This window comes from Struthio camelus, chromosome 8, assembly GCF_040807025.1.
Source record: "Struthio camelus isolate bStrCam1 chromosome 8, bStrCam1.hap1, whole genome shotgun sequence".
Taxonomy (NCBI): Eukaryota; Metazoa; Chordata; class Aves; order Struthioniformes; family Struthionidae; genus Struthio; species Struthio camelus.
The window spans coordinates 21,334,210-21,360,453 of NC_090949.1; the positions used below are offsets into that span (position 1 = coordinate 21,334,210).

The following is a 26,244-nucleotide window of genomic DNA, read 5'->3' on the forward strand; positions in this document are numbered from 1 at the left end:
TGCCATTGTTGCCCAGTTTTATTCCGTAACTATGACCACTCTTCCACCTCGACCTCTCTTATTTTCTCATGTAATCCAAGACTTGGATGACATGCAGCCTCCCAAGCAACTTGCTGTCTCCCCCAGCCCTCCTTTCCAGACGCACGCTCTGATTTTCCTGGGAGCTCACTACGTAATGACTGAAAAATCGTTCCCTCTTGTCACGAGTGTAGCGCACTGGAAATACCTAAATGCTAAAATAAGAGCATGAGGATACCAAGCCTTCGGAGGGGTATGGTGGGTGCTATCAATTAATTGTTGCCCTGTCAAGAACGAGATGCCTATTTCTCAGATACTGCCCAGCTTCTGAGTCGCCTCACACGCCGACGGACAACTAGTCAAATCACAGCATCAGCGTGCCTGCGGCCGGCGACCCGACTCGAGCCCTCGGGGGCCGCCGCTCGCCGGCGGGGCGCGGCCTCCACCTTGGCTTGTTTCCAGAACCGCGGGAATCCTTAAAGACAGCCACTCGCGGCGGCCGCCGCCGCCGCCGCCTTGCACCACACCCCGCGGCCGCCCACCGCCGCCCCCGTAGGTCAAGGCCCTGCGCGGAGCGGGCGGCAGCGAAGCACAGCCCCCCGCAGCCGCCCCGCCCCCCGCCCCTAACGGCAGGCAGCCGTTGCGCGGAGCCCAGGGCCGCCTCAACGGCCGCAAAGTCCCCGCAGGGGCGGGGCGAGGCTGGGCGCCCCTGCGCACGCGCGTGGGCGGGGCCTGGCCACGGTGGGCAGCCCCGCCCCCTGCGCGGGGGCGATTGGCCGGGGGGCGGGGCGGGGCGGGGCCGGCGGGGGCGGGGGCCGGAAGCGCTGTCGCGACCGGTTTTCCCCGGCGGCGGCGGTGGCGGTGGGTTTCCGCTATGGAGGGTCTGGGGCCGGGGTCCGTGGGGCGGCTGCTGACGGAGGACGAGATGGCGGAGGTGAAGAAGGAAGTGAGTGGTGGGCAGGGCCGGGAGGCTGGGATGCCCCCGGGGCGGCGGCGGTGGGGGGCGGCCCGGGCGGCGGAAGCGCCATCAGAGCGGGGAGACGCCAACGGCCGCGGGGCCGCCGGCCGGCTGCGTGCGCGCGCCCCCGCCGGGCGCCGGCCGGGCACGTGCCGCGGCGGGGCCGGGCCGGGCCGGGCCGCCGGGGCCTCGGCGGAGCGCCCGGCGGTGAGGGAGACGGCGTGCCCGAGCCTGCTGCGGGGCCGGCTTGCTTTGGTTTTCTTCTGGCTTTCTGGACTGCTTGGCGGTGCTTGGAGGCCAGAGCAGCGGAGGGTCCCTGTGCGCCGCGGTGAGGGGTAGGGTAGCAGGGACAAATAACTAACGCGGGGTCCAGGAGTTACCTGTAAACGTGCTGCTCTCGCCATTACCGAGGCTGGCTCTTGTAGAGCGTGACTCTCTCTATTAAATACTGGCATTTTTTTGATTTTTTTTTAAAGGCTTTTCTTTTGTTTTCTTGGTGTTTTCCCATGTTTGTTCGCTGATGCTTGGGACCTGACAAAATTATTTCACCCTTAAAATCAAAAGAAAGAAGCTGCTGAAATCGTGATGCTTCATGACTGTAAATCCCCAGGAACAGGAAGAGAAACATTGCTAATTAGGAGTTTTCTTTAGTCCTGATGATACTCCGTTGTGGTTATGGGAAGAGAGGGCAAATGACAGGTTTGGCCACTTACTTCTGCAAATGCTTGCAGAGAGTTAAGTGTGCAGCTGTGGAACATCAGTGTATCTTAGGCATGAGGACTCTATTTTGCTGTGAGTTTTGTATGTTTTTTCTATTAGACAACAGTCTTGCAACCCTTGTGCTCTGTGAAAAATCACAACCAGTCGCTGAAATTTGAGACAATTTGTCAATAAACTGTGAGTGGGAGAATACAAATATGTGAGGAATAAGAAAATTCTTTTAGTTTTCATTCTAAGCAGAGATAAAATTCTGTATTTTCATTCTGGGAAACTGTCTTCCATCCTGGTTCAGTCTGGAATTGCAAATCGGTTTGCTAGACTGCAAAACAAGCAATGCGCTAACCAACCACATAGTCTGAAAGGAACATATACTGGTTCTTATTTATTTATTTATTTTAAACATTCACCACAGTTTGTCATTTATTGCTTGATCATGCATAGCATCTGTTTATAATGTACAATGTTTTATATTTGATTTATATTTTGTTGCATATGCGCCTTTAAAACATATAAACTTCTTCTATAGACTTTCTTTGTTTGACTTTTTTTTCCTTTCTCCTCACATGTCTCTTAACATTCTTTACTGAACTAATAATGATATTGTTGAAGACTGGTTTCTTAAAAGCTTAATGCATATTAAAATTTTCCTTAATTCCTTTGTGATAACTTTTTGAGGCATGTTTTTCAAGTTATTTCTTGCTTCTATAGAACCATAGGGTAATACTGCATTAGTTAACAGCTGGTAGTTTAAAAACATTCAAGGTAGGAACTTCTTAAGCCAGATGATATATGTAACATGATATGTAAGTTAATTTGTGTAAGCGACTGAATTCACACATGCCTTTTTGTTTTTATAGAAGTGCATCTATGTCAATTCAGCCTTTAATCTTATAGGATCTCCTGTACTGACTGGAGAACCTGATGGAAACCTTAATGCTTAGTAGAAAATGATTAGTTTTATACAAATACGTTACATAGATACAAAGCGCTGGTTCAGTGTAAGGTTTCTTAGCTGTTTCAAAGTTATCCAAGTAATTTTGATAGATCAGCCTTGCAATGATGAGTTCTAGACCAAATGAGGCCTTGGTCTGTCCTCTCACAGTCAGCACAGCACTAGTATGATCTTGCCACTCATTGAGTGAGCATAACATTATTTCAGCTGTTTGTCTGTGTGTCATCTAGATTAGATGATGGACAAGACAACTGCTTTATTGGGTAGTATGCAGAACCAGCTTAATCATTGTGAAACCATAGCTGCAATAAAAGTTTAGTTCCAAATTAATGTCAGTCAAAGTGTTGTTATAGATCACGTGTGGAATAGGAGGGCTGACTGCCTCTAATCATGCGATCAGAGTTTATTGACTGCTTTCAAGTTTCAGAGTTTGACTGCTTCCTGCTGGTGGTAGGATGAGATTTGTATGAGAAATAAATTTGTATTGCCCACAAAGTTCCTAGGCATTCAAGCATGGGCTTGTTGCGATTGGATGCTTGGGATTAATCCAGAGCACCTTAAATTGATATAAGTTGTACCATTTCCCTTTTCTGTTCTTAACATCTCTGTTATGCCAGCACTAGTGCCCATGTGACTGCACAGTAAACTGGATGCGGGGGGTGGGGGGAATGTGGGATCAGTTTCTTGAACTGGATCCTCTCAGGCACCAGTGCAAGGGAAAGGGTGGGAAAACCTAGCTGTGATGCGGACGGGACTGCGTCTTTGTGCCTAAGTTAGTTTCAGCTACCATGGATCTGCGCCCTTATTTTTAATTTTACGTTATAATCAATCTAGTGATTATGATCTACTGCTAAAAGCCTTCCTTTCTCCTCCATCCATGCTCTTTGGACGTTTTCCTTAGCAACTGTGTGGCGTCACATCCAGTGTGAGAGGATGTTTATTGATGGTTTAGTTTTTGTTGGATTCCCTGAGGGAGACTGCAAGAACAGATTTTTATTCTGCTGTGCTTAGTGAAGTAGATGAGGAAGTCCAGGAAGACTACTTTATTTTTTATTTTATTGTTTTAACTTTAATTAAGAACTATTGATGCTACCTCTAGCACAATATGCCAGATGGTATTTTGCTCCTTGTAGTAACCTGTCCTAAAGTGTCTTTCTTTTTTTTTTTTTTTTTCAACTTTTTCTCCATTTCTTTTTACTGAGCCAGTAAATTGCTATAAAGCAAAAAGTCATTTTTATCTTTTAATTTTTAAATGCTACTTTCACTGAATCTAATCACTAGGTGTCAACTTGATAGAACAGCAGAAAGCTTGCAGTGTTTTGCTGGGGTAGTGTTTTGCAGTTTTAGAGCATTGGAGCCCATGCTGAGAAAGCATGACAAGTGCCAGAGCTCAAGGCCCGTGCTGGCAGGAACAAAGTCCCTTCCCCTACAGTAGAGGTGATCTGTTGTATTGCCTTGTGCTCCTGTGGAACCAAAACCTGCCACACGCAGGAAGGTGACAAAACATGACTGGTGAGGTGAATAAGGAAGCAATCAACAGCAAAGTAGCTGAATATTAAGAAGAGTTGGGGGGAAGCTTTTTTTTTTTCCTTGCTGTAGCTGGACTAAGCATAGTCCTTTTTACAGAAAGTATACACATATCAGAAAGATTAATTCCTAATGTTTTGTTTGTGTACAAATTTTAACATTTTACCTTTGTTTCAATGAAGTATGTGAGTGAGCGCTCTCCATGGTTGAAGCAAACTAGATATCAGCTAGCAATTAAATTTTCAAATAAAACTAGTTTTATGCAGGCTAGCCGACTTGCTTCTTAAAAATCTTTTGTCCTTAGGCCCTGAATTAAGTTTGCCATTTCGCCTTACAGGCAACTGGTTATCTATTCATCTAGTCCGGTATATGCAAACAATCCATTCCATGCTTTCCATGTGTGAAATGTACGTCATCCTTTGCTGAAGAATAAGACCCAAGTTATTTTTCACATCAGATGAGATCCTAAGCAGAAGTGTCAGGAATATACTGTGTATGCTTCAGGTGAAATTTTAAAATGGAAACTGAATTAATTTTTATTAATAGTAGCTTTGAAGTAAAGCACAATGAACAGCTGTGCTCAAAGCATACTTCTTTGCTTCATCTTGCCTGGTGACTATGCTGACTGCATGGTAGGGTCTTTAGACAATGGTTAGAGTCCCCTCCCTTGAGCTGATTGTTCCATCTCTTTCTTTCTCCTCTTGTTGGTTAGGACTTAAGCAACAAATTTACACTTGTTAGCTAAAGTTAGGGTCATTTTGCTTTTGCCAGAGTCATTGGAGCTGCATTAACTCTTGGTGGTCTGTGCAGCATGTCAGAGGTATACAGGTTCCTTCAGATATTTAATAGAAAATCTTTATCCAAAAGAAGATGGTTTGATAAAGATAAAAAGCGGCCAGGGAGGTTGTTGAGAGTAGGTACATCTGTGTATGAAAGTGCATGTGTTTTGGATGCCAGTAATCTGCTGACTTTGTAAACTCAAGTAGTGGCGTTTAATAAATCTTCTAAACAGTGAGTATATTAATTCTATTACTCTGAGATGGCTTTCAGTCACTGTACAGAAAACAGAAATAATTGCCGTGTATTGGAGTTGTGCCTCTTGGATACAAGTAGTATGGAAATGCAGCAATCCAGTAGTCAGACAGTGAGTGTGAGTATGCATGTAGGCAAACTGAGTAGGTACAACTGTGTTTTATTGGTATAATTTCTCTTTTTTTATTTGGCACTTGTTCTAAAGTGTTATAACCAAAGGCTTAATGTAATTTAGCGTTTTCAGTAAGTATTTGCCATATTTAAAATGCATGAAACCTGAGTTCATTTCAAAGAAAAGTAATGAAATGGCTGAGTAAATTAGATAATGGTTTAAAAATCACTTTTTTTTTAAGACAAGAGCACTGAGAAAAATCTCTGCTAGTTAACATGGTGGTGGCTTTAAAAACTGTTTCATCAGCGTCTAGCAAAATCATATAGATTTCCAATATAGGCTTCTAATTAAATGGAAAAGTTGGCTAATACTTGTTTGTTTTTGTCTTTTAGGCTTTAGAAAGAATGCGTCCTTATTTGTGTGACAAAATTATAGCTGAGAGACACTTCGATTACCTACGTTCAAAGAAAATACTCACTAGAGAGGACACAGAAGAGATTTCTTCTCGATCTTCTAGTAGGAAAAAAACTGGGAAGTTATTGGACTATTTAGCAGAAAACCCAAAGGGACTAGATGCTTTGATTGAATCTATCAGGCGAGAAAGAACACAAAACTTCCTGTTACAAAAGATAACTGACGTAGTGTTGAAAGTCAAAAATGAAAAACTTGAAGCTCTCAAAGGTGAGAAGTTTATGCTGGTATCTTTTACAATAGAAATTTTATTCTGAGGGACTCCAAAATTTAACTCCCACAGTTCTTTAATATGTGTTTTTTACAAATTTTTTCTTCTCCTAGCGTTTGGGACAACGTTCTTGGAAACTTTGTAGGGCAAGCAAACGGCACCAGTTTGGGTTTAAGATCCCAGGGCATGTGTCCTGGTTTTGTCATCTTACCGTTTGAGCATATCATAAATGACAAATTGCAAAAAATTACCATGGGTTATTATAATGAACAAGTCTGTTTCCACACTTCACTTCTGTTTTCTATGAGGTTCTAATACAGAACTCAAAATAGGTGGTTATCTTCCATCTTTCTTTTCTCTTGAAACTATTCACTGCAGTGGCAGGATGCTCTGGTTTTGTTAAAATGTACATGTTAACAGCGGATAAGCCAGCAAATGCAAGCTGAGGAGAATTCGTATGAACACCTTCAATGCTAAAACTTAAAGTGAGACTTTATGAATATGTACACGTGTTGCTTCGTACAGACAGGTTTTGTTGACACAAAAAACTAAGTCACTATCTGTACTTCTGTTTTAAGGCAGAAAATGAAATTATAAGCCTTCAAAACCAAAAACCTTATTTCCCCTTGCACACACATCAAAAGAAAAATAAAGAAGAGGTGGGCTGGAATTTTCTCTAGCTTCACGTAGAACTGCCTTCGAATGCAGTCCACTCTGGATTAGAAGTATGTAGCTGAAGCTTTTAAAAGTTTATTTGAAGAATATAGTGAGAAAAATCTATCAAAAGATAGGCCAAAGAGCTCAAAATTCCTGAAGTAAAGTTAAACGTTAGTACATCTATGTCAGCTAGCTAATAGCTGACCTTCACTGGTAGGTATAGAGAAACTCATTCACGTGAGCTGACTGGACAACATGTATGTATTTACTAAGTCATCATGAACATTGCAATATCACATGCACGATAAAGAGGATAGTCTGTTAAAAATACTAGAGCGTGATCTTTGATAATGTCTTACAGATACTCGGGTACGGTACAGGTTTGAGTGCATCATGTTGCAATTAAATTTAGTCTCTGTTTCTGTCTTAGGTCTAAGCTGCAGCACCTGTATGACCTCATTGTATGGAGGAACAAATAACCTTTCTAGATCATATTCTGATGAGTCTAACTTTTTTGAAAAAACAAAAGACAAAGATTCTACCCAGATACATCATCCAGAAGAAGAGTACAGTACTGCTGCATTTGTGTCTGCTGTCTCTCTTCGTTCAATGAATTTACCAATTGCAGAGATGGGAAGTACAGAGAACGTGGTTTTCTCGGGCCCCCTTCCAGGACCTGGAGATCCTGGTGCACCACCTCTCCCACCAGAACTTCAGTCAGAACAGCAAGAACCTTCTACCAGTTCAAGTGACAATGTCTTTTTGCCTTTAAGGTCACGTTCTCTTCAGCCACAGTGAACTGGAGTGACTTTGTGTGTTCATCCAAAGGGTATTGAAATTTTGTGTGATGTCTTGTAAGGATAAATGTTTTCAAACTGTTAATCTGCAAAATCAGAGAAATAACCCGTGCTATTTACAAAAATACCGAACTCCTTAAAAACAGTATCATCAGGTGACACTGTAGCTGCTTGATTTTTATGTTCTTTAGGGCGCTTTTTAAAAAAAAAAAAAAAGGTACTACACCAGCAAAGATTTGTTTTTTAAACTAGCTTATTTAGGGTTTCATATTTTAATGTTAATTGCAGATATTTAAGCTGCAGTTACAGAACAGCGGTTTATTTTATGTTCCTACAGTAACTTTTTTCCCCCCTAATGTTTCTGTGACAGGTGGGTGGGAAAGATGCTTAGGAAAAGAACTTGAGTATTAAAAAATAACCTTCTGAACTTAAAGCTTAAACTCACTTCCTGAAAAGCTTAAATTAAGTGTTTCTTTGTAGGAGAAAGTCTGCCTTCCGTGTAGAGGTGTGTAGCTTCCATTGCAAAAACTGAATCTGACCAAATCTGTAGCTATGCTTGTTTGTAAGAACTCTTTTAATTTTCTGAACTTTGTTCTTTGTGCTAGTAGTAAGTTGAAAGGCACTCAATATTGCAGTGATTTGAGTAGGTAAATATGCTTCCACAAGTTTTAGCATATTATTCTTGTATATTATTTAGAGATTTCTGATTTGAAATGCACTTTAAATTTAAAATCACATGGAATACTGGAAAGGAATGTAAACTGCTGTGACCACATCATGTGGACTGTAAGAAAATCTTACTCTATAATGCTATTAAGGAGCAAAGTGTGTATGCTTTGTCCCAGTAGATAGGTAGAGGAGGAGTCCTGTAGCAAGAAAGTATCCTTCACTGAAGGACTCCTGAAAATGTTGCACTTCAGATATGTACTTGTCAAAGCAGATAGACACGTTTACATTTCAAATTGTTTGGAGTCAAACACATTTAAACTATTTCAACATGGGAAGGTTCTCATATTTCCTGATACGGTTTAACGTGCTATATTCCTCATACTCTCCTCCTAAGTTGCAATCTACTTTTTATGAAGCTGGCTTAAATCATTTAAAAATTATTCGCCAAAGACAAGCTCTTACTCAAAAATGTGTATAGGTAACTGTTCTGCATACTACATTTTAAAGTGATGCTTTCAGTATATCAAAAGGTAGGTTTGTATTTAAGGCTTTAAATTAATTTGTCTCTCATAGACCACTATAGCCATTTTATTCTATTTAACCTCAAGCCAGGTAATATTTCTAAACATGTTCTCCTTGTCTGGAGTCAGAGACTTTGCAAGACCACAATACAGTCTCAATGTTTTTGTCATATTTGCTCTGGTTTTGGAAGTAGATTCAAATAAACGGCAGTGTTTAACTACATTCCATCTTTAGTATATAAGTAACTTGCCCACATCTGATAAAGATGTGGGCTTTTGTATATTGTTTATAAGAATCCTTGGTTTTGTGAACATCTAAGGTGGCAGACCATCCTGATGGTCAAAATGCCTCTAAACTGCTTCAGTTCTGAAGGCGCTCTGGGAGTTAAGTGCCTAAATACAAGCAAATATCTTACTCTGTATCATGAAGGTTAAGGGTTTGTTAAATGCCTGTCTCCTATAAACTTGAACTGTAGTTGCACATACTCAGGGTATTAAAATATATATATATGTAGGTCTAAATGCTCCCTCTGTCACTGCAACTGCTTTAAGAGCTGCACTTGTATTCCCAAACCTGTTTTACTGCTTTGTTAAAGCTTAGGTTTGGGTCCCTTCATTGCTGTGAGCCCTTGATTCCTTTCCAGCCAATGGACACATCAACTTCCCTTTTAAGTGTATTTTTAACTCAGTTTTAGAAAAGCATTCAGGAGTTTGCATGAGAGTCTGCTCTGTGTTTACTTGAGCTTCTTGGACTCTTGTAAATGGAGGAAAGAGAGAGAGAGAGAACAAGCTTGCCGCTAACTAGTAAGTGCATCAGCTTAAGGCAAGCACTGTCTTGTAACTGTAAATCGGAAGGTATAATGTGTGCTGCCTACCACGCTGCACAGTGTGCAGTAGGTCTTCCTGTGCAGAGAGCTCTCCTGCAGTGGAGCTTATTAAACCTGAGATTTTAAATGAATGTATAATCTTACCAAATATTTGTAACATGCATTTCTTTTTAATTTGTGAAATATTTTTATCACAACTTTTGAAATAAAATTCTTTTGCGTAATAGCCTGTTTTCCAGTCTGTCTCTAACATTATTAAAATGCATAGGTTTTAAGAGCAGTTCAAGGTAGTATCTGAGTGTGTGGTTTTGGGTCTGTGCGAGTGAGAGGGTTTTGTTCTCTTTTTCTTTTAAAGAGAGAAGGTTGTCTTTGGTGGAAAGACTGACTTAATGTGAAACACCTGTGCCTGCAAGACTGCATTCAAGAGCAGTGTGTAGGAGAACGTGCATGCGAAATGAAAACGTCGTCTCCTTAGCTGCAGTTTCTGTGGCTCACGACTAGCATCAGTAACCTGATTCTTTATTTTTAAATTACTTAATACTTCAACTTAAAGATGCACCATGAGAAATGTTGCTTCCATCCATGCATGTAATAGCATCAGTCTTAATTTAAGATTTTTGAAAAGCAGAGGAGAAAGAAAATCCTCAAGCGCTGAGGAGTGTGGCTGAAAAAAGGAGGGTGCAGGAGTCTCGAGTACTGCAAGGAGCGTGGAGGGTCCCTTCAGTGTTTGTGTTTTCCTAGTACTTTGGGTGTAGGGTTAGTTTTAAAAGAGATTCTTTTATAGTATTGATAATGAGAGATCAGCTAGACAGTTTAATACCTTTCCAATAAATTAACAGATCATCTTATAACCAAAGCCTCTTGGTCCTTTTCCTGCTTCCTTGATAGTATGGTGTAAGCACTGCTAAGAAGAACTTCTAGCTGGTTCAAAAGCAGATGTTTGGGCCTTCTTGACGAAGAGAAGTCTAGTGAAAATATTTCCCAGCATATTTGTAAAATCTACAAAAAGAATCTACAAAGTCTTGGGAAAGACAGACGCCAGGACTACGTAAGCTAGACCTGGATATGCAATGCTTAGAGCTTAAACTACCCCGGGTTAGCTAATATTCTAACATACCGAGTAAAAAGCTGCTTATCCTAGCTCGGCCTGCAGGTGTCAAAGAAAGGGTCTCGGGTTCATGTCTTCCCCCCCACCCCCCCACACACCCTCCTTTCTTTTTTTCTTGTCTGGCGAGGGTCAATTGAAAGCGGAAAGAGTACCAAGTTACTGGGGTTGAACGCTTTTTTCACCCAAATGCGAGTTCAAAAAGGGCACCACTTTCCATCCGGCCTGTCCGCTGGGCGCTCAGAAGCGCCCGGAGCCGGGCGGAGCGGGCTCCGCCGCTCCCCTACGCCAGGTGCAGGCGGGCCCCGGCTTCGCCCAGGAGCGGAAGCGCTGCTGCCCGTCCGGCCGCTCAGTTCTCCTGCGGGGCCCGACCCCGCCACGTCCCGCCGGCCGGGGCCGGAGCCGGAGCCGGAGCCGCCCCCGCCCGCCTCCGCCCCCCCGGCGCGGCGCAGGCCGGAACGCGGGGCGCGGGCGGCCGTTTCCGCGCGGCCGGTGTCCCCGCGGCGCGGCCCGCCATGGCGGCGGAGGGGAAGGACCCGCTGGGCTACTTCGCGGCCTACGGCAGCGGCAGCTCCAGCTCCAGCTCCGACTCGGAAGGCGACGAGGCCGGCGGCGGGGAGCGCCAGGCGGGGGGCGGCGGCGCGGCGGGGGCGGGGGGCAGCCCGGGCCGCCGCCCGCGCCTGCCGCCGCCCGACGAGCTCTTCCGGCGCGTGTCGCAGCCGCCCGCCTTCCTCTACAACCCGCTCAACAAGCAGATCGACTGGGAGAGCCGCGTCCTCCGCGCCCCCGAGGAGGTGAGCTGAGCTGAGCGGTGCCCCCCCCCCGCCCGTGCGCCCCCCGCGGGCCCGGCCCGGCCCCCCCCGGCCCCTCGCGGCGGGGCTGCGCGCAGGCCGCGGCGCTGACGAGGCGCCGCGCTGCCCGCCGCAGCCCCCCAGGGAGTTCAAGGCCTGGAAGAGCAACGCGGTGCCGCCGCCGCCGGAGCTGTACAGCCTGCCCGAGAAGAGGCTGCCGCCGCCGCCCGCCCTCGACATGGCCATCAAGTGGTCCAACATGTACGAGGACAACGGGGACGACGCGCCGCGGCCCGGCGGGCGGGCCCGCTTCCTGCCCGACGAGGAGCAGCGGGGCCTGGAGCCAGGTGAGGGGCGGGCGGCGATGCGGACCCTTTCCCCGCCGGCGGGTTTCGGGTTGTGCTCGCTTCCCTCCTGCCCGGCCCTCGCGCGAGGTGACGGCTCGCCGGCTCGCTGCCTCCCGCGCTCGAGAGCAGTGCGGAAAACCCTGTTAAACGTCCCCCCCGCCCCCCCCCCCAGGGTCTCCGGAAGTTTAACGTGACTCTATTTGTCTTTGACCAGGTAAGCATAAACAAACTTTCCAACAAATAAACCTCTTGCCAAGCTGCTCCCGGATGTTTTGCTTGCCTGCAAGCTTGCATGATGTACCTCCAAAGGGCTTAGCTGTGGTAATTACATCTCTGTTGCTGTTCGGGGCTTGTAAGGATAATTTTTTTATAGTTCATAGTTAAAATGTTCCAAATTCCTAAAATTTCCCTTGTTTTGGATGGATATTGTTTTTTTGTGATGTAGAACTTTATTTATTACCGTAGGGATGAACAACGAATAGCGGAGCATCAAATACTTAATTATAAAGAGGTGAAACGCACAGGTGGTTTTATATGTGGAACTGAGTGCCTAAACTTCACAGGAGACTCTTCAAAACCGCTAAGGTCTGAAAAGTTCAGTGCTTACAGCTAGAATTTCAAGGAGCCTATTGTAGATGCGTTATTTCCTGTCGCAGATAACACATGAGGCTCCTGCATGCTCCGTCTCCCATTGCCACTCCTTCCCGACGTGGTCGGGCATGAGACAGCTGTGCTTTGCACAGACACGTTTTGACTTTGCGGGCATAAAAGGAAGAATTGGCGATAGACAGGTTCTGAGAGTAGTTTGTGACTCGCGCCCGTCCGCTGCAGAAGTCTGTCGGCCTCTTGTACCTCCGCTGCTGCTCTAGGTCAAAGTTGGCTGCGGTGATGGGAAGGCTTCCGCTAGTGACCTCAGTGTGTGTCTCCTGGTCTTCCTAGGATGAATTGGGACTGTTGAGGAATCTCTTTGCTCCACTTCCATTACTATTAGCAGAAGCAGAAAATGATTAGGGTCTGTGGAACTTTTGTTGTTTAAAATCAACAGGTTCAGTCATGATAGGGCTTGTATAACAAAGAAAGTGGTATGAGAGCATCTTGAAACGCTGCTGTCCTGACCCTGGTCGTGGTTATATTTGAACAGTAGGTCAGATTGTTTTTAAAATGATTGCAAAATTCTGGGGAGAACTAAGTAAACTGTGCAAGTGACAGAGTAACAAAGAAAATGCCACTTTTAATCATGGCACAAGCAGTAGTGATGATCTAGAAAATACAGGAATGAATGTTTTGACAGGAGGAGGAGTGATCCTTATTGCTGGAGAGCAAGAATAGCCAATGACAAATGAGAACAAAACCAGAAATAAAAATTCTGGGCTTTCAGAACATGGGATAAGGTTTTGGTTCACCAGTACAGTTGCCAGCAAAGAAAGTTACAAACCTTTTACAGCAGGGACGCTTTTTGCTGTCTTGAGTTTTTTTTCCATTCTGAATGTTTCTTCCCTGGTGGCAGTTTTTCTGTCTCTGGCTTGTCCATTTGTTTTGTATACTCTTCTTTTTTTTTTTTTCCTTTTTCCTTCCTGTGGACTTTTTCTCTTCTCTTAGCCAACCTTCACCCAAAGACTAAGAAGATGAACTGTTAATTGACCTTGACATTACTCCCTGCTTCTAAAATGACTTTTTCCATCTTTTTACCTTATCCTATGTAAATACAATTTTTTTGAGCAGATACAGTATTCCTCAATTGTACAGGATACATAGACCCTTTCTTAGTTGTTCTCAATGGTCTGTGGTACTTCAGATAATTAATTATTTCTATTCTGTTCATATATTTTCCACATTCCAAAAACGAGGATGTTGTCAGTTAAAACTACTGCATCTCTTTCCAGGAGTCTCAGGTATGATTAAGTCAGTCATTGTGGCATGAGGGTGGTGGTTATGACAAAAATATTGACTTTACTGACTTTGATTAATACTGTTTTTTATTTAAAGATGATGAAAAAGATGATGAACCAGCTTCTGCTAAGAAACGTAAACTAGACTCTGGGGAGCAGACAAAGAGGAAGAAGTTATAAGCGGGGCATGCTGCATTTGGCCAAAATGAGAATTTCGGTGAACTTGGATTCTGCTGCTGGAATGAGAAACAAATACATGTTTACCAAATTTCTCTCTCCTATCGGGTAGGGAGTTTTATTTCTGTAGTATGCTTGCTTTCTGGAAAGCACAAAATTAAATGGGCAGTGTTGTGATAGAAACTGGTCTACTGAAAAAAAACTTAAACCTGTTTACTTAAAAAAGGTCTCTTAAAACATTGCGACGGATACTTGTGCTCATGCAGGTTATAGGGCTTTGTGGTACTTTCTTTATCAACAAACCTGGTAACTTGTGGTATGAGCTTTTCTTGACTGACTTTTCCATTGTGTCAAACCTTTTATAAAGGAGCATATATTAAAGTTTCTTTAAGTATTGTACTGTGATATGTTTGAATAATGCTGTTTTGAAATTTATGTAAAGACTGTAAATACGTCACTGGAATAAAATTACTTTTGAAAACGTTTGCAGTATAACTACTGCATTGCATGCGTAATGAATAGGAGGGATGAATTATTTATGTATTTCAGTGATGTGTTTCTAATGACTCAACAGATTCTTCAGGGGTTTGTTTGCAATAAATCTACAACTACAAACTTTAAAAATGGACTTACAAATGGAGTTTAATATCTGATAATTAGTTTTGATGTTATGTGGTCTGCATCGGTGAAGCATGAGACTAAATAGTAATAGAAGAATTGGAGCATTCAGGGTATTCTTCCTAAAACTGAAAATAGCAGCAAAATATTTACTTGAAAAGAAATTATGACAAAGCTGTGACAGTCTTTACTACCAAATCGTTTGTACTTCAGTAAAAATGTACTTAAGTACTTTGTCTTTTCTTGCAGTGTTATAGCCAGTATATGTTGCATTTATGATATGCTGCTGGGCTTTTGGGTCTATATTTGAAAAAATACCAGCAAAATGGGGGGGAGGGTATTTTGAGATAAAAGCTTTTGTCCCTTCAGAAACCTACAGTGACAACTAGTCAACACTCATATTTTTTATTCTCTTCTTATCCTGGAGTAGCTTTCAGTTGGCAGAACAGATGCTTATCATAGAGCATTCTGTATGGATATATTCTAATGTAATGTTAGTGTTTAAAAAAAATGTGATTTCAAACCTCAATATAGAAAAATATATTCCTTTTTAGTGAGTACGTGAAGACAGCAACAAGTTAGGCAGTTGTAGCCTTGGCAGTGTGATAATGCTTTCTCTTGTTCCTTCTGTACCTGCAGACTCTACAGTCACTCCTTGCTGATTTCCCAGCTGATGGGCTACTTCCATGATATATTCCCCATCTTCCTGCTCTGCCAGTTTGGAAAGGATTCAAACAACGGTAGTTGTACACAGCTCCGGGTGCCCCATGCACAAGATTTCTTTCTTCTAGCACAAACCCAAATATCTAACCCCCTCATCATAGCGAGCCCCAAGACTAGAGAGGGTGTCATAGGCAAAGCTTATGAAGTTAGATGCCACATCTGTTCACGGTCTCTTGAAATGTTCCTTCCTTCAGGAAGTGCCAGGACCAGAATAAGCTGCCCTCTAGGTTGCAGAGGGAAACCTCTCAATCCCTTAGTAATGATCCTGCTTAGTTCCAGGTGGAATCAAGATCTCTTCATGGCAGTCGTATTTATCCATTAATGAAGCAGAGCTTTCCTAGGTGGAAAGCGAGGTGATAGATGACAATTTAGGGGAACTGTGGAGGGCTGCATTTTGTTCAGTTGAGAAGCTATAAATGCCTATGCTTCAATTTCGCTAGACTTGTCAGTAAAATTCTCCCTGGTTCTAGTAGTTGTGTATGATAGCATTGAGTAATGATGAGTAATTGTGTTCTCTTAAAGGAATAACTACCTCGGCGCGTATAATGCAGCCTAACAGCATCCTCTTCAGGAAGTGGGTTGTTGTCAGCTACTGTTGTAGCTGCTATCTAGGTTCTTTTGGTCTGAGATCAAATGGTTCCTCTAAGCTTTGCCTACAAGAAAAGGAAGGGTGTTTTTTCCCAGAGTGTTGAACATGAAGTCTCTGAATGAGAAGGCTCACTCCAGTCAATTTTTTCTATATCTGTAGTCCTGATATAGCACCCTCACCCTAGCAAATCTTCAGAGAATGTGGTAGAAGACAAATGGGAGTGCATTTATGCTGTAGCTAATGGAGAGCTGGAGGTAGGAAGCAATAGCAAGCTCCTCTTCCATTATGAAAATCAGATGCTAGGTCAGTTTCTCAGGTATTCTGTTTTTGTCCAGTCTGCAAATTGCAGATTACGTCTGCAAATTTGCAGATTGCAAATTACGTCTAGCAAGATACTTTTGAGAAATCTATCTCTACTGCTGAGCATGTACAGAGCTTACTCCAGGTTTACGTGGGATGAATGGTAAGGATTCTTGAAACTTGAAGGGTTCAACGTGGAATGCAGGGTTCAATGGCCTGGCTAATTCTCAAGTCTCATAATAGTATGCCAGTTTGCTACTAAAGTGCTACTTGAAGAGCTTTACAGTTGAACGTTAATGTCAGCGGCTCTGGAAATAGGATGCATTCCCACGATTGCCATGACCAAGGAGGCTTTTGTCCTGTTATTGTTTGCTGTGCGATTTTACGTGGCAGCTCTGGAAGTAACCATGCTAATGACTCCTTTTGTTTTCAGACAATACGATATATGTGGTGTCCAGTCATCTTGAAGCTAACACCATCTGATACTTGGTTTTCAAGGAGAAAAGTAGCATGTCTAATCTGAGAGAAGAATGATTAATTGTATTATTTACAGGTTGAGAGAAACTGCATTGTAAGCAGTGACCATGACACCTTTCCTATTCAGGATAAGTGGTGAAAGCAGTTATGCTTCTTTTTTTTTTTTTTTAAATAAGACGTCTGAAACAACTGCAGGCTGTGTGAAAGCCTGTCTGAAGCTGAGTTGCTTTGGTGGGTGGGTTTTGTTGCTGGATGACTTCTAAAGCATCAGTGACTTCTAATGCAAACAACTACAGAACTGCCACTAGTGGGTAAGTGGTAGGGTCTTAAAGGGAAATTCTAATGTAAGAAAAGAATGAGAGGCGTTTGGAGGTAAAATCTGTGGGGCTAGAGCAGAGACAGCTTTTTTCATGTGATATGTAGTTGCTAGGATTGCACTAGGCCTTGTAGTCTGAGAGGTCCTAGTGCTCTTTGGCACTGCACAGTTGTGGTGCAGCCTCTTCTCTGCCAGGAGACACGTGCTGGATCCTGCTGCTGAATTTGTAACTGCTCCTTGGTTTGTCACATCTTGCCTCAGCGCTCCAGCACTGAGCTTGATAAGTAAATAACCAGCAGCTGGATTGTCGTGGATATGAAGCTTTTCCCAAAATAAGTGAGACAGGAAAGCTTGACCAGCTTTGGTTTCTAATGGAGAGCAATTGCAGCTGAGCTATCTGCTTAAGAAGAAAGTCTTAAGGAGAGTAGTGGTTACAGAGTGGTATGGAAGTCTTCTGCCTACAGATGTGACTGTGTGAGAGGGCAACTTAGGATATTTGCAGTATTCCTTGTTTGCATTTCATGGTGGCCTACTGTTGAGAGAAAATGGCTGGAAAGACGGATAAAACGTTTCTAGAAATGAGAAAGTACAGTACTTACTAAGCAGTATTTACCTCAGGGCGGTGGGGAGGCAGGTATCTCTATCTGGTACTAAGAGGCTGTTTGAAAGCAGCTGGATTGAGCTAGGTAGAAAATAGCTAAGAGCTAGGAGAAGAAGAAAAGGAGGAAAAAGCCTACTGAATTTGCTGGGGATCTCTGGGATCTTATTCAGATATAATAAAAAGCTTCTAAGATAAATTGACAATAAATTAAATTATAAGTCGTCACCTGGAGTTGAGCTTCTAGGTCAAAATCAGTGATAAATTTTCCGTGGTATTCATAGCAGTGATGCAGTAAAATTACCGGGTGTGGTTCAAGTTCCTCAGTAATTCACTGTAGAAGGAAGCAGCCGCTATCAGGAAAGATGTGTTCCCAATAAGCCTTGCAATTATAGGAGTGCATCTAATATGCAAAACGGAAAAGGGGATTCTAATCTTTGTGCCCTTTTTGAATGATTAGAAGTGAGGCTGATTTACAAAACAAGAAGAATTGATGGCGGTGGAGTACTTAAAGGAAGCAGATCTTTTAAAGGTGAAGAAATGAGCAATAAGGAGAAGATTAGCTCATTTGTTTCAGAAGTAGCAGAGCGAAAGACATGAAGCTGAAGGACAAATCTTGACGGAACAAAAAACCTTGCAGGTTTTCTTTAGGTTTTGGCAGCTCATAATGAGACTTTGGCTACTCTGTGCAAAAGGATCTGTGAAATGCATGAGTGAACTTAAAACTTAAACTGATAGCTCGTATGTTCGAAAACAAGTCTAACTAGAGAAGAGTTTATCCTGAATTGACTCTCAAGAGGAGACAGTGACAGGAACATACACCCCCATCCACAAATGGAGAAGACTGACTTACGAAATCAGATCTCTTGTTAACTCATGTTGCACTCTTTTTATGATGAATCAGATGTAATGATGTTTATTGTTCAACAGAAAACAAATAGCAGGAATAGCGTCCTACAAGTTTGATCTGAGAAAATTCTCTAAAAAAAAAAAAATTTGCCAAGGGTAGGAAAACAGTGCCTGGGAGGCAGTCAGTTTGCAATGAACGCATTGTGTTGCCTCCAGCTGCTGCCTTATTAGCAGCTACCTAAAGTAGATTTCCAGGAAAGGCAGGATGGTATACGAAAACAAATCTCATCAGAATAAAACTACAGCTGTATAGGATAATGGCTTTCATGGCAGGCAAAACTTTGTCTGAAAAATGCTAATTGAGAGATTGTTGCAAGGCATCCCTCTGTTAGCCTGCTTGTTATTCCTTTGCGATAGCTTGATGCACACTAACACCATTGAAGAACTGATTCATTTACAGATGGTTTGTGATAAGCTTAAGGCTGCCGATCTGAAACTGAATCCAGGGAAATGCAGCATGTTGCACAAAGAGTAATTTATCTTGAACCTATAATCAGTGAGGGAGGAGGAATTTTTATCATCAGAGAGAAACAGAAGCTGTGTAGAGTTGGCTGACCCCTTAAGTTCTCTGATGACAGGAAGCTCATTTGCTAGTTTGCTAATGTTGCAAGATCATGGCAGAATTTGAATGGAAAGAGGTAATGCTTTCAGTCACCGGCAGGATACAATTTGAGATTTTTTTTCATACTTGAAAGGATCTTGTGACTGTTTCTGTCTGAGCTTGCTGATTTTTCCAAAACCCTGTGAATACTAGACACAGATGTTTGTGCTTTTGATTTCTGTATAAGTTTGAGAAAAATGTAGGACTATCTTAAAAGGGTGCTAGCTGATTACAGCTAAAGTATGAGTTCTTCAGAGATAAAGATCCTTGGCAGTGGCTAAAGGTGTGCAGCGTTTTCATTTTGAGAGAAGATACTCAAGCACACCTACGTTTACTCTCAAGACCGAACAATTCTGAAGGATAGCTTTTTACTGGAAAAATCACAGCACCATGATTTCTTAGACCCACAAAGGCCTGGCCATAAGTATGGTATTACTACATGCCTTATGTAGGTGAGCCTGTTGAGAGGCTAATTGCTCTAACTACAGGTGGAAATGACTGCCCAAGCACGCTCAGGAAGAGATGTCTGTCTCCTCTCTTTATAATTCACAAGAGGGCGGATGTTACAAACTAAAAAACTTCGCGAAGAGAAGACTAGAATGGGATGCCTTTGGAAAACCCTTTAGCAAATGTAGTCTCTGTATTAAAGAATGTGATGTTCCATTACTGCCAAAGGTTTCTAGTTGCATTGGCTAAGGTAAAGCTTAAAGATGATACAACAAGAGGTAGAGCTTGGCTACTAGTTCTGGGAGTTGGTCAAAATTTCAAGACTGAAACAAAAGCAGAATTTCTGTAGAGCACAAGGCTGGCAAAATCCGGAAAACCTGCTGAAAGAAGTACTGTGTTTTCATTGCAAAGAAGGCCTCCAATGAGACCGAACAGTCATAGGAATCTCAGTGAATGATTCTGTTCTTGAAACAAGCTTTTTTGGTAGCAGTGGACTGTTTTATAAAAGCTTCAAAGTCATACAGTTAAGAACCAAAAAACAATGGGAATAACAGAGGAACAGAAATTCTAGTAAGCCAGCTCTTCAGGTTTGGAGGTTCTGGGGTATTGCGGATCGAAGGGAGTAACCTTGGATCCATAGGAGTCTGCAGAGTTTGTTAATGACAGAAATGTGGAAAGACTGATTGAACTTGGAAGACAGAGTAGCACCAAAGAGGCTGGACTGAGTTTATGCTTCTGGTTCCTTTGAACTACTTTCTTCAGGTTACTTCTGAAAAATCAGGAATCTTCTGGGGAATCCAGGACATGTGGAGCTGAATTGGCAGAAGAATGCAGTGAATTCAGAGAATGGAGATAAGCATTTCTAGTCTTTATCAAATAAGTGTATCAGTGCTCTTCATTTAGAAGAGGAAGCACTCTGCATCTTGAGAGTGCTTTCATCTTGGTAGCTTCAAAGGGAAATCACATCTGTGTTTCACTGTGGCTGTGAGCAGCAGGGCAAGTACTCTGTTTTGCTACCTTCTGACAAGGTGAACCAATTTTTTGGAGCAAACATAGATTGCCCAGCTCTTTTGCTTAACTTCTTCAACTGTCTGCTTCTTATTGTAGATGGATTCATACGGAAACAAGTACAGAGTGTAATAAAGGCTAACCCCAGGCCGGCGTAATGGGGAGTTAAAACCAACACAGGACTTACCATGAAAGGATTAACATACTCGGAACAAAGCGAAAGAAACAACACAAAAACCCCACACCAGCAGGCTCCCAGCAGAAGTTAACTGGGCAACCTGTCCGTTGGGAAGCAGAAAATGGCCCAGTTCTGCTAAACTAGTAACTTCTCTGACGCATTATGGTAAGAGGTGCCTTGAGGAACCAGACTTAAGTGATGTGAGGGACTCATTTCACTCCTTTTGTAGGAAGGAATACTGCTACTTAATAAAGACCTAACAGAATTTTTTTATGAAAAACATTTCTCTCTGTTAAGCTTCTGCTCTAGAAAAATTGTCGCTATCTGTTGTAATGAAAATATGTCTAAGGGAAATGCACAAGTCACTTCCCTAGGATGGACAAAGTTGTAATTTGTGAGACTAAGAGCTTTATATATTGCCTGAAATATTCCAAAGAGTTGTTACATCGAATATAATTTAAAAGGTTGGTGATGGCAATGGCTTGCTTAAAAACATCCTGTTTTAATAGATTACTCAGAAGATTGATTTTTATGCAAGGCATAAGGTTTTGCTTACCATTAGCGACCTGTAAGTGACCTGTTCTCACAGGATAGCTGCAAATAAGCTGTATCTCAGTGACAGATGCAAATCAGTCATATCTCCGTGATCTTTCACATAGTAATGAAGTACTGCTTACATCTTACAAACTTAAGCTTTTCAAAATATCTACGTAAAGCAACACATAGACTTGCATGCTGTATAACTATTTATTATAACATGAATAGATTCCTTGCGTTATTTTCCTGCAGAAGCATAATATACACATTGACCCTTCAAGTTCGTATTATGAAGAAAAGTAGAACCCATGTTCTTTTGAACCATGTTCAGTTTATTCCAGTGATGATGAAATAGGGACACTTAACTGATACGGATTGTATATATCTAAATTCAGGGCTTCTTGAATGGTCGAGAGCCAGCAGCAGGTAGCAGACACGTACTGTCCCCACCTCCTGTGGGGGATCCCACGTTTCCCTGGCGTTTCATAGCCTCTGTGGAAGAGCTGCAGTGCACAGGATCTGCTAAGTCATAAAAGCATCGCGTGGCTGGCAGAAATACACACTGCTTCTTTGGCAAACTTGCTCGACACACCTCTGAACAAATGAAGCAAGTAGCCCCACAATAATTTAGCTCTAAAATTATGCATTCATTAGCTTTTCCACTATGATACTCCGCTAGAGGGTGCTTTTGTTAACTGCTAGCGAAACGGCTGAGTTAAATAGCAGCGCTGCATTCAACTACAGACCCTGATTTTCTTTGATTCAGCCTAATGTTTTATTGAAGTGTCTCTTGACACTGCACATCTATTTTGGTTGCTTTCTTGATGCCTCGCTATATATTTTCTTTGTACTACAAAGACTTTTCAAGTTGCTTTTGCATTTTACATTTCAAATAATTTTTTAATGATATCTGGTGAGAGTTACCATAATCTCTCCTCTTTCAAAAATAATTCTTATATTGATGAATCGCAGCGAAGAAATGATTTGGCAAGCACAATTTTTGTCAAGTGTGTTTGTCTGCAATGAAAAAATAAAAACCACTATCAAAATAATAGAGGGTTAAAAATTGTACAAAACTTCTACTTAGGAAAAACTACTTGTTGAGTTTCAAAGTTTCTAACTTAGAGGAGAAGCCCAAGAACAAGGATTTTATCGTGCTGTAATGGTTGGTTTAAATTTATGAACACTGAAAAAACTTGATTTCTGCAAAATAAGCAAGTGCGTAAGAATTTGCTTTGAAAAGTTCAATTAATCTAATTTCCCACTGAACAATGAGCTCCTTCTTTTATTAAGAAAAAAATAGGTGTATTTGTAACCTGAGTTTTAGGCATCGGCTTTATGTCACTTTGTAAAGATACTTTTCTTTTTTTTCACAGAAGCTTACCAAAAAAAGGGCTGGAACGGGCCCTTGCAGCGGTCATCTAGCCCATCTGCCCACCTCGGGCCGGGCCAGCCGCACCTGCACCGTTCCTGGCTGCTGTCTGCCAGTTACCAAACAAAGCTTCACCAGGAGATAACACTGAAATGACACAGCAACCCCTCTCTTCAGTTTTACCAGGTTACTACAGTAATCCGTTGGTAGGAATCAGCAAAAATATGCAATTGAACAAGAGAGTTAATAACATCCTTCTCCATTTTAGGGAAGCCTATAACCCAAGTCTCAAGTGACTCTTAGCAGTTTATAGCTTTGTATTTGTACAGCGCAAGAACTCCTACATTAGCATAGGTGTAAATGATTCAAGATGACATATTCGGAATTATAAGATGTGATTTGTCCTGTTTTTTTCCTAGGTTATTTGTCTCTAGCATAGCCAAGGAAAAACATTTTAGGTCTTTTTTTTTTAATTAACAAATTCTGAGTTAAATGACTGAATTTTACCAAAAGATGTCATTTCTGAGGACAATTTGTCTGGTCAAAACAACCTGGTAATGCAAGTTTGCTTGTAGCAGACTTTGCCGAGAACTGTATTACTGCTGCACTCAGATGACTCTGGATAGGATTTAACGCAGTTAGGCCCTGCAGTTCACTCAGAGGACAAACTAGCCCTTAAAACCAGCCTTTTCTTCCTCAAGACTCTGTAGAAGGAATGAAGATAAACTACGATTATGCAAGAGAGAAGAAATGGAGGTCCTAGCTATGAGGACTAACCCACTGTAAGTGTTTAGGTTTTTTAATTAAAAGACCTCATTTAATTTTTCACAGGTTTCTGGCCACGTATGAAGCTGAAAGTTAATGATCTTGTTCACTGTTGGAAATACCTACTGTGATGTGCTAAAAGGGCAAAGGCTGCTGTGAGCTGAACATCCTCTGTGGTAGGTGGAAACTCTTACTTGAACAGTAACTGCGGCTCAATACATGCCTGTCTTGTCTGCTGGAAAACATTAACACTGGGTGCTACACAGTCGTCTTCATCGATTGCTCTGAACCTCAGTGTTTAATAAGTAGCATGGAAGAGCTTAAATGGAGCAGTCATTTTTACATTCAGAATCTTCTGAAGATCTTGATTTTTGTTTCTCCTCCTCGTTCTGCAAAAGTCCTATCAATTTTAATAGCATTACACAGAAATTAATGTAAAAAGTTATAACAGTTGGCATTCTCAGGAAATTCTGTATGATTTGCCATCAGTGCTGTGTTTATATCCTAGGTTGTGCATATACATTTGAATTTTAAGAATTAGAAATAAACGCTGTTGCGAAACTGGCTCTTCTGGTACTTGCGCTAATCCATTTCAGAATATCAATTCCATCTTGAAAAACTTCATTTTTCTGAATTACTGTTTTTCTAGATTATATTGCATATGGGTTTTATTTGTTAAATAGGTAACTTCTGTTTTTATTGCAGAATAAGCAGGTTAACAGACCCTCCTGGTCGATGCTACAGGGTTGTTGAGAAGCTATATGCGATCGATCCACTTCAATTCCATTTCTGGTATCGTGCTACAGGCCACTTTTTAATCTTGGGCTACATTTACGTTCCATTAGCCATTTGGCACAATAGGAGGGTGTCTGTAAAGCAGAACTATCGGTGCTGTGGACCCCACGTCCACACTAAATGTGTTTGGAGGATTTTATTTGTGCTAGCTCTGCTTTGGTCCCACAGACTCAACACCTGGCAGCAGCTAAAGTGCATTAAGTGCGCTCCTGGAGTGCATCTTCTGTTTCTAGTTTCATCCAAAAGGAATCCAGTGGGAGCGCTCCAAAAACCAAAGCAGTCTACGGGGATGACTGGGAGAGTCACTTCAAAAGCACACTTCTGATCCAAACCCAAATACTTCAGCAGTCACACCCTGCCTGCGTGAGAAGCGTTGCACGCTCAGATCCAGCGTGTCTCCAGGATGCGCCTTCTTGCCGAAAATGAGCCTCCCAGGAAAAAACACAACTGTATGCCAATTGCATTAAAGGCTGGAGCTTTTGGTAGCATGCCAACATTGCCTTCTGAACGTAGCTTTGTTTCTCACTTTAGAAGACTGTTTTTTCCCTATTAATTGATTCACTGGCTCTTATATTAAGTGCAGGGGATGGTGGAGAATGAGAGCTAGGCTAATGTTAAGCACTTACCATTGCTTATCCATTGTTCCCAGACTGGTAACACTTCCACTTAGAGGTGCATCACTCATTCCTGCAAGAATTTATGTGTGAATCTCATGTATATGAATCTCAGCTATCTATGAATCCCACTAAGGCCACTGGAAGTCTATCGCGTGGGAAGCTAAGCTCACGCTTACTGGGCCACAGCACTGAGCATCTGATTCTTGATGGGGCTGAAGCTTCGCTGTGCATTTAACAAGAAATAATGCAAATGGTTTGTGTTTTTTAATCCTAGAAAGAATGGCTCCCTTTCCCCTCCCTAGGCTTTCTTCTCAGGAACCCCCCCCCCCCCCCCCAGCATCTCATTTTAGCAAGTTTACAAAAATATTTTTTTCTTTTCAATATATTTGTCTGAAAAGATAAATTACTGCCCGAGGACATGCTCACCATTTGGGGCATGGTGGAGAGAGAGAGAGATTGATCATTTCCAGCTGCTCTTTGCTGACAGGCAAAGAAGAATTCTGCTTCTGATTAACATTTGTGAATGTATTTCAAAAATACCTATTTCGAATGCAGACCTGAAAGGGAAAACGCAGGCCAGTATGACAGGCATCTTTAAAATGCCTGCGATACATAGATTTGCATTGTCATAGCTGCATTAATAGGATAAGGCTCGCCCCTGCTGACTGGGCTAAAAGGCTTTGGAGCTTCCCTCCTTGTATCCTCTATTTCCAAGCAGAAGAGGTGGATGTGTTTTTCATACAGAAGCATGGAAGCCACATTCAGTGTGCTTGACATTGGAAAATGACTCAGTGGTGCTTGCTTTGAAGTGGAATGGGACAGATAAAAATACATCATTCACCTTTTATTTGATACTTTGTGTAAGTTTCCTGATGGGTTTCCTGAATACTGCATGCTAACTGCTGGCGAGACTTGGCACGGCGAATGATTTGTGCGCCTTCTGGGGCGCACCCCGGGTTACGGAGCAGGGAGAGCGGATGTCTTGCATGTTAACTGAGATGAGAGACAGTTGGAGAGTGATTGTGTGTTAGCTCCCTCTTCTTCATGTGCTGCGTTTCATTTTCCAGCGGGACACGAGCAAGACTTAAGTAACCAGAATCCTTGCTGCTTTTGCCGGTGCACAGAAAATAGATATTTACTTTGATACTGGCTCTCTTGCCTGGTAGTACTCTCTAATGACTACACCGTGAGGGCTTCTTAACGGTGAAAACTGGGAATCAGCGAGTCCAGTGAGGGATCCTGACACCTGGAAACAATGGATCCTTCTGCAATCTGTGCTTCTCTCTAAGGTAAGGGCAGTTGTGACTCTGAGCTCTGGAAGTGATGAGGCTCGTGTCCCTCAGCAGCAATGGAAATGTCTCCTTAGAAGCAGTCTTTTGCTACTTCCACCCATAGCAGCTGTTGTCCTTTTGAAATGACACGTGGAACCAGAAAAGCAACTGCAGACTAGAGTGCTTTCGAGAGTCATAAACCAGTTTTTTATTCAGTGGGCAGAGTATGGAGGGTGGCAGCCGGTGCAATCACACACACTGCATATTTGTGCAAATTGAATTCTGGAGACCCAGGGTTCAATCAAAATGATCAGCTGTTGTAAACCTGTCTCCCTTCAGAGG

The 26,244-nt window shown here is 42.5% G+C and overlaps 2 protein-coding genes across 11 annotated transcripts; both read left to right on the forward strand.

The window, feature by feature from the left end:
• The first annotated feature begins 814 nt into the window (after positions 1–814).
• On the forward strand, positions 815–9,698 carry BCL10 (BCL10 immune signaling adaptor). 3 transcript variants are annotated; one of them, XM_068952624.1, is made up of 3 exons: positions 815–964; positions 5,712–6,000; positions 7,089–9,698. In XM_068952624.1, exons 1-3 carry the CDS (start codon positions 893–895, stop codon positions 7,454–7,456), a joined length of 729 nt encoding a protein of 242 aa, XP_068808725.1. In that variant the 5' UTR covers positions 815–892; the 3' UTR covers positions 7,457–9,698. The 3 variants fall into 3 exon arrangements, with proteins under 3 accessions (XP_068808725.1, XP_068808726.1, XP_068808727.1); XM_068952625.1 differs by having other exon boundaries at positions 815–952; XM_068952626.1 differs by lacking the exon at positions 815–964 and adding an exon at positions 1,211–1,311.
• A 1,341-nt stretch (positions 9,699–11,039) lies between these two features.
• On the forward strand, positions 11,040–23,908 carry C8H1orf52 (chromosome 8 C1orf52 homolog). 8 transcript variants are annotated; one of them, XM_068952631.1, is made up of 5 exons: positions 11,041–11,371; positions 11,505–11,715; positions 11,930–12,036; positions 13,563–13,607; positions 13,702–14,266. In XM_068952631.1, the coding sequence occupies exons 1-4, from the start codon at positions 11,093–11,095 to the stop codon at positions 13,575–13,577; spliced, it is 612 nt and encodes a 203-aa protein (XP_068808732.1). In that variant the 5' UTR covers positions 11,041–11,092; the 3' UTR covers positions 13,578–13,607; positions 13,702–14,266. The 8 variants fall into 8 exon arrangements, 5 of the variants coding, with proteins under 5 accessions (XP_068808732.1, XP_068808731.1, XP_068808730.1 ...); XR_011142567.1 differs by lacking the exon at positions 11,930–12,036 and adding an exon at positions 11,888–11,929 and having other exon boundaries at positions 11,045–11,371; positions 13,702–13,791; XR_011142565.1 differs by having other exon boundaries at positions 11,040–11,371; positions 11,930–13,607.
• Positions 23,909–26,244: the final 2,336 nt, after the last annotated feature.

What these genes read in the sequence shown, in the direction of transcription:
- C8H1orf52 (XM_068952629.1), top strand. Translation starts at nt 11,093, where the DNA reads ATGGCGGCGGAGGGGAAGGACCCGCTGGGCTACTTCGCGGCCTACGGC. An exon ending in TCCTCCGCGCCCCCGAGGAG is followed by an intron (nt 11,372 to 11,504) that starts GTGAGCTGAGCT and finishes TGCCCGCCGCAG; the next exon opens with CCCCCCAGGGAGTTCAAGGC. An exon ending in GCAGCGGGGCCTGGAGCCAG is followed by an intron (nt 11,716 to 22,458) that starts GTGAGGGGCGGG and finishes TTTTTTTCACAG; the next exon opens with AAGCTTACCAAAAAAAGGGC.
- BCL10 (XM_068952624.1), top strand. Translation starts at nt 893, where the DNA reads ATGGAGGGTCTGGGGCCGGGGTCCGTGGGGCGGCTGCTGACGGAGGAC. An exon ending in TGGCGGAGGTGAAGAAGGAA is followed by an intron (nt 965 to 5,711) that starts GTGAGTGGTGGG and finishes TTTGTCTTTTAG; the next exon opens with GCTTTAGAAAGAATGCGTCC. An exon ending in AAAACTTGAAGCTCTCAAAG is followed by an intron (nt 6,001 to 7,088) that starts GTGAGAAGTTTA and finishes TTTCTGTCTTAG; the next exon opens with GTCTAAGCTGCAGCACCTGT.